The sequence below is a fragment of the Brachyhypopomus gauderio genome, chromosome 12 (genome assembly GCF_052324685.1).
Source record: "Brachyhypopomus gauderio isolate BG-103 chromosome 12, BGAUD_0.2, whole genome shotgun sequence".
NCBI lineage: Eukaryota > Metazoa > Chordata > Actinopteri > Gymnotiformes > Hypopomidae > Brachyhypopomus > Brachyhypopomus gauderio.
In genome coordinates, this window is record NC_135222.1 from 9,838,070 (window position 1) to 9,852,358 (window position 14,289).

At 44.9% G+C, this 14,289-nt stretch overlaps 1 protein-coding gene across 2 annotated transcripts in view; it reads right to left on the minus strand.

Moving 5' to 3' along the window:
- Positions 1-14,289, minus strand: part of adamtsl3 (ADAMTS-like 3) — a 111,922-nt gene that overhangs the window by 84,022 nt on the left and 13,611 nt on the right. For both annotated transcript variants that reach the window (XM_077023038.1, XM_077023037.1), the window contains exon 3: positions 10,991-11,110. In XM_077023038.1, coding sequence (XP_076879153.1) covers positions 10,991-11,110 — 120 coding nt within the window. The remainder of the gene's footprint in view (positions 1-10,990; positions 11,111-14,289) is intronic.

Sequence of the window (14,289 nt, forward strand, 5' to 3'; positions counted from 1 at the left end):
TCTCTATTTTTTTTTTCTCAGAGCAGCCCATTTCCTCCTTCCCACAGACAGCCGCAGGTCCAAGCGCTGGTCTTTTGGGTCCATGTAGCACGGGACACAGGGACGTCGAGGCCATCCATTGCTTGCTGTTGGATCAGGACCAGAGTGTGCAAATGAGCAGCTGAGATCCAGGAGGTGGAATGAAATGCAGATGCTGTGTCCTCGTCCCTCCTCGACGGGGGGACGGCTTGCGAGAGAGGGACATCTTCAGATGGACATGCGCTCTCTGCTTGCTCCACACACAAGTCTATGTCAGCCGACCGCCCTAAAGCAATACGTCTCACTCTAATTTTCTAGTTCTCCTTCAAAGCCAAAGATCACTACAGTGTTACTACTTCTGATTAATAGTTCATACTGTAAAATGGTGCTTGCCTTTACTGTCTTTTCTGTGTGTGTGTGTGTAAATGAGAGACACAGAGTCTCTCTCTGGCTGTAAACATATCACACAGTAGGGAGAGTGTGTGCATGTGAGAGGCAGTATGGCAGGGGTTCAGTCCCTGCTCTCATCTCTTCTTCAGTGGGGTGTCATTTCTCTGGGCCAGTATCCACTCTTTTAACTACTCACCCCTGACAGCCATGGCCTCCTGCTTCAACTCATGCATAAAACTGGAGTGAATCATACCCCCTAACTCCATGGTGTGTGTGTGTGTGTGTGTGTGTGTGTGTGTGTGTGTGTGTGTGTGCATGCGCACATGGGTGTGTTTGTATGCGCTTGTATATGTGTGTGGCTGGAGGGGGTGTATGGGTTTGTGTGTGTGTGTGTGTGTGTGTGTGTATGTGTGTGTATCAGTGCATGTGGGTGTTCAACACTAACCATCCTCACATGATTTAGCAGGTAATAGCTTTCACATAAGTACTTTTTTTTTTATTCATGTTAAAATCCTTTTGTGGCCATCCACTAATTTATGCTTGGGTAAAGTCCTAAGTCCTTGCAGAAGCACAAAGCTCAGAAGTAGAGCAATGTTCGATCGTTCTAACATGCTCTAAATGTTTTTAAAAGCCTTTTTCTTAGGTAACCATTGCTGTTTTTAACCCTAGAGACAGTGCTGGCATTCTTCAGTCCTTTCTTCACGCTCCTGTCTGCTCTTGGATTTTATCCCGCATCGTTCCGCAGTTCCTCAAAGGGCTGTAGATTTCAAGGGGGCATCACCCACAATTCCCCACTGCCCCACCGCATTCAGTCTCAGTACATGTTCCGCATGACTATATGGACTAGGGAATTTTACCTTTAGCTCTTTAATATAACATGATATACATGTGAAAAGATCCCTACTTCTTACACAACACTCCCATTTTTTCCTCTGCGGTTGTCAATGAAGGTTTAGAAATTCACTCACTAAGAAATATTTCTGATGTCACGAGTCGTTGCATAGCAGGCTGACAATATTTGAAACTTGCAACCAAATTAGCATCTGTTGCACAGATCTGTATAAACATAAGGGCGATAAATTGTGCTAATTCAGCTTGAGGTTTTTGGCTCCAGTGTTTCGCTGCCAATCATATTGCTAAAACTAATCGTGCAAACTTATCTAAACTGGTTTAAACAGTCAGCAAAGAGGTTCTGAAAGTAGACCCATTAAAAATAAAGACTATTTTGTATAGGTTGCTAGCAATTTCCAAGTGGCCATGATGTCAAGATTAAAACTTCAGTGAGTCACCATGATTTAAACTTTGTGAAATAGGAGAGCGTAAAATGAGGCAATTGCTCAAAAAGTCAATGTTTTCTTCAGCGCTGGGGACCAGGTGCACCAGTACAAGAACCACACCTGTCGTCCAAGGGGCCACAGAAGTGGTCGGACACACACACACACACACACACACACACACACACACACATACACACACACACACACACACACACATACACACATACACACATACACACACGCTCCACCGTGGCCACTTCAAATTTATGACCTTCAGAGAACTTAAACCTGATGAACACAACAGGTGTCCAGCTGTTGCAGGTTTTTGAACTAAACCACCCAGCGATACCCAGCTGGCCCCAGAACAGTTTCACCACTAAGCAGAAAAAAACAAGATAAACAAAATCCATACAACCCAAACAAAATTGGTGCACCAAAATATACAGTCTGTGTGTGTCCATATGTTTGTGTGTTTGTATGTGTGTGGGAGTGGAGCTCAGTGTTCAGTGAGCCTTTCCTGCTCATATGTCTCCTATTCACAAGAATCTGTTCATCCCCACTGTTGTCTATGTTACATGCTAGCATTATATATATATTACTATGCAAATATTACATCTATGTTATGGCAGATATTTGTGGTCAGTGTTAGAACCCAAAGGTTATGTCTACGTTACAGCACAATGGTCATGTCTATGTTACACTGCAGCAGTTACGATTGTTATATCACAAACGTTACATTCCTGTGCTTAATATCTGTCATTGTGGCCTGGGTTACGCTGCAGCAAAGCACAGGACTGTGATGAACTGAGCTGGGGGCAGGACGGGACTGAGACCCTCCCATTACGGAGGGTCTAGCGGTTGACTGCAATAAGCTAAACAATTAGGGCCTGGCTTAATTTGAACATCATGTGGCTGGCATGATGCACCGGGCCCTGGGCGTGTGAGGATTGTGTGTTTCATGTCACGTACGTGTTTGTGTGTGCACGTGCATGCGCACACGTACGTGTATGGGGGTTTGTGTACAATACTGTAGGACTTTGAGGGAGAGGATGGAAACAGGCTAACAGATAGAAGGACAAAGAAGGGAGAGAGAGAGTGTGTACATGTGCATGAAGATTGTAATTTCTCCACGTCTCACTAACTACCATTCAGGTTGATTCCAGATGTTGCTTCAGCCCTTGCTTGGTAAAGACCCCTCAGGCCATCTACAACCCCCCCCATCCCACCCTCCAGCTCTCTGCAAGTCACATGGGTATCACTCCAAAAAGGTCCTTGGGCAGCATGGCAAATAATCCAGATGTCATACTTGATCAGCTTTATACAAGCTGGATTTAGGTCTGTGGGGGGGGTTGGGTTGGGTTGTAGTTGGTAGGGGGGGGGGGGGGGGCACCCATCGATTTGTATGTCTGCGCTCTGTCACAACAGCCACCAGGTCACGCTTCGATTCAGACCCTGCTGAAAGTGCATGAGATTTGTCCCTTCTCGGGAGAGAAATGTGTTTGAAATGTGGAGGGTGAACGGGGGATTTTATAAAGGCCCCGTTCGCAGCTTCCAAGCTGTTGCAACAATGGCAGGTGGAACTTGTCACCGGACGGCAAAGAAACAAACTGTTCCCTGTGCGTGTGTTTGTGTGTGTTGGGGGTTGCTAGCAAGCTCAAGCTGTTCTCTGATGCGCAAAGCTGCACAGAAACATTAGGCCATGAATTTACCGAACAGTGCTTGGTTAATAAGGAGATAATGAGGGTTAATTATGTTGGCATGTGTAGCATTTGCTGAGAACCATCCAAGTAAATTGAGATTAAAAAGTGACATATTTAATTGGACAATCTTCATGAGAGAGTTTCTCATCACAGTGAGTAATGTTGTTTTGTTTTTCTTATAAAATTAGGTGGGAACTTTAAAGAAGATACACAAAAACAGATGTGATTAAAGAGGCATGGTCTAAGAACTTTCTTAGCCTTGATGCAACATGATTTAAAAAAAACTCCCTTCTCTCCAGCTCACAAACCTCCAACATATGGAACACAGCAGAAAAAAAAAGCAAAGACTCAGAGAGGCGGGGGTAATACAACCCGTAGAATTTTCCCTCGCCGAACAAAGTTAATGTTCTCTAAATTCCTCACCATCGTGATTTTCTGCCTTATCAAGGACATGGCACACAGTGGCCGGGTAATAACATGCCACTGAATTCAATCTGGACCAAGAGGCCTCGTCGCTTGGCAACAGCCTTCTTCTCTGTCTTAGCTGAAGCTGAAATTCTTCAAAAACATTTTTTTATTTTACTCAGCTGCAAGAGTTCATACTCACAACTGCTTTGAGGGCCATCAAGGACACATTTGCAGATGTTTCCATGTGTCACGCGAGAACAACACGGGAAGGAAGGAAGCAAATGCTTGTCTTCCACTTAAGCGTTAAATGAAAATGAACTACAACAGGAGCCAAAGTAACATCCACCAATAACGGCCCTAAAAATAAACAGGACATAAATACGGCACTACATAATAACGTAATAACCCCCTGGTGATGTGGCTATTGACGGACAGCACACACCACCTGAGGGAGGTGTGGACTAACAAAACAGGAACAACTGACAGACAAGTTAAGAGGAGAGGAACGTAAACAATGTGCACGTGCCGACCGCCGTATAATTCCGGTAGTTATTGGCAGGGGAAAGGACACCATGACAGTCAAACGCAGGATTAATGTTCTCTCATAACACTACGTCTTTCAAATTAAAAGCCATAAATTACAAGATACATAATCATAAACGGAATGGCAAAAGGCATGGCCGTTTACATGGCTTACTTTACTGTCAATTCTTTTTTTTTTACCTTTTCTTAAATATAATTCATGAACAAATGAATGAAATAAAAATACATGAAATCTCCTCTATGCTGAGAAACAACTGGATAATTATTTGATTTCGATAAGCGGTTGCAGTGCACGTTTAGTACTGTTTGCTGCTTTGTTAAATAAGCTTAACGTGATTCTAAATTCAGTACCCAGAGGTGCCGTTAGGTCCAGAACATACGATCATGCCTGATCCCAGCTGCGCTGAGCGCCTGTTACATTTGCATTCGCGAAAGTGTTAAAGCGCTAACTGATAATGCCGCTAATACTGTAGACTTTAAAAGAAAGACGAAAGAAAAAACAAACCAAAAAGAAAAAAGAAAAAAATTATTTTGGAGCACTGTTAAAAGTGGAGAGCTAAAACTTTGACTGTATTCACTTCCAAAAGACTGAATTATTACAACTGCAATGCAGAAAATCTATTTTTGTAGGATAATAAAATAGTTTATCTAATTAATATAACTGTATACAAATGACCATATAATAATAGGTTAGCATGAAGTGAATGACCAGCCCTAACAGCTTACTATCATCTGTGCCTCCTTCGCCGCATACGTAGATTTCTCTGTGAAGGCCTGTAGTAGCAGGTTTGGTCTCCTATAAGAACAGCGGTGAGAAAGCCCTCGGTTAGCGGGTATCGCCTTTCAAATGTCGAGCGTTATGTGCTTCAGCCACTGCTTGAGAGTCATTCCCGAGGATTAAGCAAATGGGACTTTATACGCTATGCCGCTGAGCGCACTCAAAACTTGCGAGCAGACAGAGACCCAGAAAGGAACAAAAGTGTTGAACGTCGCTGGCAGCTCGAGCTGTAAGCCGAGAGAAGGCACGTAAAAGGTATGAATTCCTGTAAACGGCGCATTAAAAATAGATCAAGGGTCTTTGGAGAGAAATGGCTAATGTGAGCGTTAATAGGCAGTTGGAGGGATGAAACAGACCTGCGCGTAGAGCGATGCAGGGAATGAAGAGGTTTTTAATTGGAGGCAATGGGAAGGTGGAGTGTGGAACCACAGAATGTGCAATTCCCTGCAGTCGTTTATTATTCTGAGCTCTGAAATGTAGATTATTTGAGAAATTCACATTCAAAGAAAGTTTGGATGTTATGACACTTTGTACAGATCAGAAAAAAAGAATAACTAAGATAGCTTCCCTAAAAGGTGAATGGCTCTGAACAAACAAACCATCTTAGAGGGAAAATACCAACTCCTCTTCCTCCTGTCCATGCCATATGGGGAAACGACTGACAACACAAGGGGGGGGCTTCCAGAAATGGGAAATCTAACTCAAAGCAGGACTACTTACCATACTTGGTGATATAAAGCAGTGGAAAACTTTGTCCAGTATTTTTTTGTTTGTTTGTTTAATATATACCAAAAAAAGTGATGGTCCTGTCCATCACTACAGTCAGCACCAAGTCAAGACAGGACAGGACATCACTATGATTTTCTGTCCTGTTAACATCATGATGTATAAATTACAGCTAAGCAGAACAGGTAATTAAGCCAGACATCAGAAAATGATGAAATTAGAGACAGAGAATTCTATTACAGTGGATGGACATTGGGAAATGATTGATTGAGTGCTTGTTTGATTGATTGATTGATTGATTGATTGATCAGTAAAACAGAGGATGACTGGTCTGTTGACTGGAGACAAAGGAGTAAATTTATGATTCAGATATTTACAAACATCTGTAACATTAATCACCACTGGATGCCAGGCAACTGTAGCCATGGCTTGCATGTCAGGGATAATGTTATTGCATTCCTTTCCTCACCAATTTTAGAGCCGAAGGGGAATTATAGTCTCTGTGCTACAACCCATTTTAGATGATTAAGCACCGGTTTTCTGTTTTGTTCCTGACTCTGCTTTGACACAGTGCAGTTCGGCCCACAGTGTGGAGAGTACTACTTAACTCCATTTACACTGGCTCACTTTATTAAAATCTCGATCAAAATATATCAAAATGTCAGTGACAATAGCCCAGTGCAGCTAAACCTGCCAGTTGTGCATCATTTAGCCACTCGGTCTTTTTATAAATACCCGCTGTCATCATTCCACAGACCACAGAGATGGTGCCTGGCATTGTTTCTCTTGTGCCACGCCGTTACCTCAAGCCGGCGCTCCTACTCGATCACCCATCAGACCCTGACCACAGCTTCCCCTCCACCAAAGATGAATCGGCACACTCCTTGCCAGCCCAGTGCAAAAACGCACCCTGCCCTCACGGCGCCTAAAACCCTCCCCCACCCCGTTCGCCTCAGGATCCATTTTAGCGGCGCGGCGCCCCATTATGTGGAAACACTGGCGCTAGTGTGCTAGCTCGAGCCAAAAAGGCCCAGCTGCCTAGCCTCAAAAGAACAGCACAGGTAGCAAAGATCATGAAACCCTGTTAGACATGCTGTGGAGAGGCCTGCAGGAGCTGGACTGCTCTGTCGCGCGTGTGTGTGTGTGTGTGTGTGTGTGTGTGTGTGTGTGTGTGTGTGTGTGTGTGTGTGTGTGTGTGTGTGTGCACGTGTGTGCGCACGTGTGTGTGTGTGTGTGTGTGTGTGTGTGTGTGTGTGTGTGTGTGTGCGTGCACGTGTGTGTGTGTGTGTGTGTGTGTGTGTGCGCACGTGTGTGTGTGTGTGTGTGTGCGTGTGTGTGTGTGTGTGTGTGTGTGTGTGTGTGTGTGTGTGTGTGTGTGTGTGTGTGTGTGTGTGTGTGTGCGCGCTGGGCATTATGCAGCACTGGCTGGTATAGAAGATGGCTGTAGGAAACATGTGCTTCATCTGTTTAAGGTTTTGGAAGGAGTACCTTTTGATTTCTGGATGCAAATATGTAAGAAAAATTTCACATGATCACTTTCACCAACAATTACAACACAAAATCATACACATAACCCATTTATCTGGGCATAAGATTACTTATAAGATTATAAGATCTGAACACACGGACACATACACAATGAACACAAAACCCTGCTGAGTTATATCCATAGAACATGGCACTGCACACCAATCAAAGGTTTCTGGCAAGCAGTGATCAACCTGCTATCATCCTGGTTAAACACTCGTATTCCTCTGTCTGCTTGGAGACACATCAGATATCAGTTTGTCTAATTTAGATGCACTCTATATAGCACTAAGCATGCCAAAGAAAACCATCGTCATGAACAGGAAATTAAAAGTCTCATCATTACACATTGGGAAAATGTACTACCAGATGCATCTCTCAAAGTGTCCCAGTTCGACTTAAGCTGGACACCTCTCATTAACCACCAGCACTGTGCACTAGCAGTGATTGACACGCCATCACACACTCATACTGGCTCTGATTGGTTGTGTTGATTTGATCGCATTGGATTTTTGCAAATGCCATTGGGAGGACAAGTTGAGTCAGAAGGGCCTGATTTTTTCACATTATCTGTGTCATGTACTACTGTCGGACATAGTGACAATTTTAGCAAATATAGGACTGTGGGACTGTAGAAGTATCCACACAGGTACTATAGGGCCAACAGCACAGGGACCGCAGGACTACACCCCATGGAAGTGCATGGTGAAAAGCGCTGGGATTAAAGGGGTTCAAAGCCCCAGGGCAGAAGCAGGCCAAGCAGACTGAATATGGGTCAGAACCTGGATTGGTCTCTCAGGCCACGAGTGCAGAAGTGCACAGGATCGATATGAAGACGAGGAGGAAGGTTGAGCAGATGTCATCTGGGTTTCTTATTTCTCTGAATACATCTTGAGGATCTTGCTTTATATGCCAATAACATACAGCAATATTGACATCAATTTCCTTTGATGGTATTCATAAAAATGTTCAATATAGCACTTTTTCTAATATACACACATTCCCACTCACACCCCACACAAATATAATACCTCACACATTGCCAAGTACTATATATTAAACACGCACCACACTCACACATTTACAATTAGCTGGTCAGAATACATTTGGGCATACCTGTCAAAACAAACAGTAGGTGGATTGCATTACCATCGCTGCCATCAGCCCCCTCCTGCAACAACTCACCCAAAGCATAATCCATCACACACTTGCCCTGAATCAACCCGGAACCAGCTCCCAGCATGCCTAGATCCCCCCAACAGCTGGTCTGAAAGCAAAGTCCAGTGGGGGAGTGAACCACAGCATGGTTTCCGTAACAGGGCCCCGAAAACTGACAGCAGCAGCCTACCGTATCCCCAAGTCCCCAACTCTCACTGCAGAGGAGGGCACGGGGTCAGGAACATCAAGCCACCCTCAGTTTGACTGTGTGGATCACACCTCCTCAACCCAGTGGCTGGTAAAGACATTTCACAGTGAACATGTCCAAAATGTCTTTCACTGGTGTCATGCATCTTAGAGTTAGAGTTACAAGATTCTAGGTAGTCCGGTCTAGACTATGTTGGCAGGGGGGACAATAAAAAGGGAGGGGGGCGACAATGTCATTTTTGTCATATTTTTAAAGCTGTTGGGGAGGGAGTGTTCCATCTTATTGCGTTCCCCCTGGGGGGGGGGGGGGGGCGTGGGGGGGGAGGGGGAGGGGGTGGGGGGTCCTACATCAATTTTTACTGTGTTAAAAGGAAAAACAACATGTGTGTGTGGGGTGCAATGCAGTACATCCCCAGGCACCCCCCTAGCACCAGGTTCAAGGGGAGCAGGGATGAATTTGGTGCTTTGGATATAGTTCTCTCATATTGGCCACTGACAACTCATGGCAAAGAACTCTCTGAGGATGTGAGAAATACAATTGTTTCTCGACACAAAGATGGCCTAGACTGCAAGAAGTCTGATTAACACACTGAAACTGAGCCACAGCACAGTGGCCAAGGTCAAGTGGTTTTCCAGAATGGGTTTCACTAGGAACAAGCATCGACAGGGTCAACCAAAGACGTTGAGTCCATGTGTTTGCCGTCATATCCACAGGTTTGCTTCAATTAAGAGCCACCTGAGTGCTGTCAGCATTGCTGCTGAAGAAATGGGAGGCCAACCCGTCAGTGCCCAGACCACACAGGGCACATTGCATCAACTCTGTCTGCATGGCTGTCATCCCAGACAGAAGCCTCTTCTGAACCTGATGCACAAGAAAGACTGCGAACACTTTGCTGAAGACAAGCAGTCCAAGAGCGTGGACCCATGTCCTGTGGGCTGACGAGACCAAGATAAACTTGTTTGGCTCAGAGGGCAGCGTGTGTGGCGACACTCTGGTGAGGAGAAGCAAGATGACTGTGTCTTCCCTACAGTCAAACGTGTTGGTAGCACATAGTCTGGGGCTGCATGATGGCTGGAGAGATGTGGTTCACTGAGGGAAACATGAACCTCCTCCCTGGGCCACAGCGATAATGATAACCACCTGATTTTCCAATGATAACCACCTGAAGGTAAAGGTGATGGTCAGGAAGAGGATTCCAGTAGCAACCTGTGCAGCTCTAGTGAATACCATGTGCAAGAGGTCCAAGGCAGTGATAGATAGTAATGGTGGTCACACAACATTTTAACACTATGGGCACAATTTGGACATGTTCACTGTGAGGTTATACTCACTTTTCTTGCCAGGTATTTGGACATTAATGGCCGTGAATTATTTTCAGAAGACGGTAAATCTATACTGCTATACAAGCTGTGCACTCACTACTCTTATAACTCTTAACTCTTAAGTTATATCCAAATTTTATTTCCTATTGTGCTGTCCCATGAATAGATATAATAAATAGCCTAATATATGCAGACATGTGAGGGGTGTATATATGTGTATATATGTATATAATCCTTGCAATGTATTAGTTGTAAAATGCCCAGAGATTTACAGATTTATGCTGTCATATTTATTCATAAATATTTATGTGAACATTTTCATTTCATTTTGCTGATAAATTATAGCACAGCAGACATTTTAGATGTTTGGAACCTTTAACCACTTGGCTTCATTCAATATTCCTCTTGCTGCATGTTTGAAATTCGCCGCCCCTCACTAGTTTGGATTGCAGTGAGCTGTTCACGGCAGCTCGACGGTTCTCCTCTACTCCCCCTGGGAAGAGTCTGCTGCTGGTGCTACTGTTTCTGCTGTTGCTGTTGTTGGACAATATTACAGCAGCAAACATAACTCTTTTCATCTTTTAAAGGCGCGTTTCATTTTCTATAGCCTTCAAAACATATTTATTGCTTTCTTCTGTAAGAGTAATTTTCACTTTTACATTACCGTGGAAAGGGCATCCATGTTCAAATATTCAGCTGCTTATTTAGAAAAACTATACATTTTGATAAATGTATATTTGATCAATCTTTCAGGTTTAGAGTTTCTAAATGCCACCTCCTGCATACAGGATTACAGAATCACACACAAGGTAGACAAAATGTCTGAAGGTGGTGGGTGTTGCATTTGTATGTGTGACAGAGAGAGACAGACAGTGTGTGTGTGTGTGTGTGTGTGTGTGTGCATGTGTGTGCGTATGTGTGTGTGATATTTCAACCTGATCATCGTAGCGGTAGGTGAGATACTCCTCCCCTGTCGTGTCTTCCAGAAAACTTCCTTGTGGAGAGAGAGCAAACTCCGGAAGGAAGTAGGTGCTTGGAGACTGGCCCTGGACGCCCTGCCAAAGCAAACACACAACCCCACTTAAATCAGAGCTGCAAACCCTTTGCTTGATCACTTCATATAGAACACAGTGGAATATGTGCACATGTGGCAACGTGTTCTCTGTTCAGGGCACTTGAACATAGTTGAATCAGGTGTATTAGACCACGATGGGCAGTAAACATAAAGTGCTTTGGCCTCTAAAACTAGAGAGGTACATTAAAGGGAAAATTTAATCATCCTATACTACAGCTTTGCCATTTATCAAAAATTATATTATTTATTAGTCAAATAATTTTTTTTATCATACTGTCCCTTTAAAATAACTGAAAATTCATCATGTGGGGTCATCCATGAGAGGTCATGTGAAATTCTACAAAGTGCAGCATTATATTATGTCAGTATTCTGGAACTATAAAAAGGTTTGATACATGACATGAATGAAGGACACACATGGAATTGTTCAGATAACCACCACAACTAGCTACATCTCCACACCACCCACACCAGCCATTTAACACCCCCCCCCCCCCCCCCCCCCCATTCTCCCAGAAGGTCAGAGGCCAGGCAGCTCAAGGCCTCTCAGGACTCACGAGGATACTACAGACAAGCCAAGTTCAGCCATGACACCTGGGCTTGGCTCGGCCTGACCCATTTCAACAGTGTCCTAAATCACTCCGAGCTCCGAGCTTCATCAATGAACTCTGAAAAAAGCAAGAACCTGAAGAAGGATTTAATAGCGTCTCACTCAATGAAACGCCTACGGAGCCACCACAGATGCCTGCTACGTCCGGAATCACGTGAAAAGACTGCGCACGTTTGTTCATCGACCCCAAGGGGCTTTTCGCCCACTGGGCTCACCTAGAGTCGACACAATGTGCAACCAGAGATTAATCCCCACAGATTAATCCCCAGAGCAACTCACTAGAAATGAGCCTCTGCTCTGCCGGACTGAAACTTTTCAATCCAGGAGGTTTTTAAGCTGCGGTATGTTCACCGGGATAATTCAATATACAGAGATGATGAACTGGAGAGGCTGATCAACATGGTGAAGGTTTGGCACTGGAGTGTGTGTCTCCTCCCAGATGAGGACAGAGTTGCTTCCCGTCCCACTACTCCTGTGTGAAGTGCATTTGTGCATTCGCACCACGAAGCTTCAAGAAAGTGCCGTCTCAGATGATTCCGTTCCTCGGCTGGGTATGAGGCCCTGGGGCGGAGACCGAACGAAGGTGCTGAGTGACTGAGAGTCCGTCTGACGGTGGCTCGGTGCAGACGGCGGCTCGGTGCAGACGGCTCTCGGTGGGTGTCCCGCGGTGAGAAGGAGCGAGTGACACGCACTCAGACGAGAGGCGCCCGACACGCTTTCATCACCGGCAGTGTCTTGCAATGACAGGACTGCATTATCAGCCTGCTGCCTGTTTGTGCATGTGTGTGTTGTAGACTGGGGGAGGTGGGAGGGTGTGTGTGTGTGTGTGTGTGTGTGTGTGTGTGTGTAGTGTGTAGGAGGTATTATGTGGACTAGGTGTGGGATAACACCACTCTCCAATTTTGAGAGGGAGAAAATCAGTGAGCGGTTTGGGTAGCGGTGAGATCACAGGCTTAGTGTGAGGGTGTGTTGCTTACCACTCAGATCCAGACACATTCAAGAGCACACAAACTCTCCCTCTCTCTCTCTTTGTCTCTCACTCACACACATACACACACACCTGTTTTCTTTTTCCCCATGGATGACTGTCCTTTAGCCTAAACAATTATACCTAATGACCTCTTGCTCCAAACTCCCTTAAGCAACTGACCATCTGTCCATGCCCTTAAGCTACTCTCTCTCTCTCTCTCTCTCTCTCTCTCTCTCTCTCTCTCTCTCTCTCTCTCTCTCTCTCTCTCTCTCTCTCTCTCTCTCACACACACACACACACACACACACACACACACACACACACACATTTAAAAATCCATCACTAAAAGTAATCTAGGCATTGATTACTGATTCACGGGGAAAGCAATGGTCCTCTTCTATTGATCCTCTATGTGACCATGGCTGTCAGTGGGTCTGTGTGCTAGGAAGGGCAGAGGCAGCCCACACACTATGCTCAGAGAGGGGCTGGGATAACAAACGCTTCCCCCCACCTTCATCCAACTCCATGTGTGTGAGGTGTTCAGACTTCAGCAGATCAAAGATGGCCACTGTAATCATCTCAGACTGGTGGGAGAAGGCAAAACAAAAGTCCCTCTCACAACTCCCCTCTTTACCCTACTCACCAGGAAGCCCATCTGACAGTGCAAAAATAATCATCATAATTAGCTACAGAACTGCCATGGTATTTATTCAATAACCAAACTCCAAGGGGGTGGCAGCGTTGTCAAAGATTTTATTCAATTTTTTTTATTTTCGCCTTTTTACACCAGCCCAAAAAACTTTCATGCATTTGTGGCTTTTTTTTCTTGTAATTTTGTTCAAAAGAAACACTACCACATTAGCCTTAGCTCCCCTTAAAACGCCCACAACAATTCTAGGAACTTTTAGCTTTCTTCTCCCAGTCACTGTGAACCAGTCAGCTAAGCCATTTTTTTCTCCCGCCAACACTTCAGCCACATGGCATGTTGACATCAGATAGGATCGGAGACAGTCAGCTGCTTTCTATTTATCCTGGCATTGCACAAACTCATTACAGAAAGGTTACTCGAACGGCCACTGGCATTTACAACTGCAGGCGCAGGTGCGTCTCCCTAACGCTCTAAGTTTCAGCGAGCGCTCGGTTAGGAAACTATAGTCACATTGTCTCCACCAAAGCCCTGAGCCAAGCGCTAAGTCCACGTCCGTGGTATGAGTCCGGGACGAGAAGACGAGGAGGGAAAGCCTCTGCCTGGAAGAATGTCTCGATTCTTTCAGGAGGAGGCGAGCCCAATAAAAGCAAGAGAGTTCTGGCCGGGTTCGGGGCTTATGTAACCCGGCCTGTACATCATTTGTCAGCCGAGGTTGTTCTTGGGTCAGTCTAAGGCTTTTTAGTATAAAATAGAATGGCCAACATTTGTGTGGAGGAAATAGCGTGAGTTCGCTAATACGGGATTGGATTTGCTCTTGCAAATGAGGACTTTTTCATATGACATGCGAAAAGTGATCGGGTCAGCGATCTTGTTCGGAGAGATTTACATATCCCTTGTTTTGGATCAGCAAGTACGTGAAAGCAGGCCCTT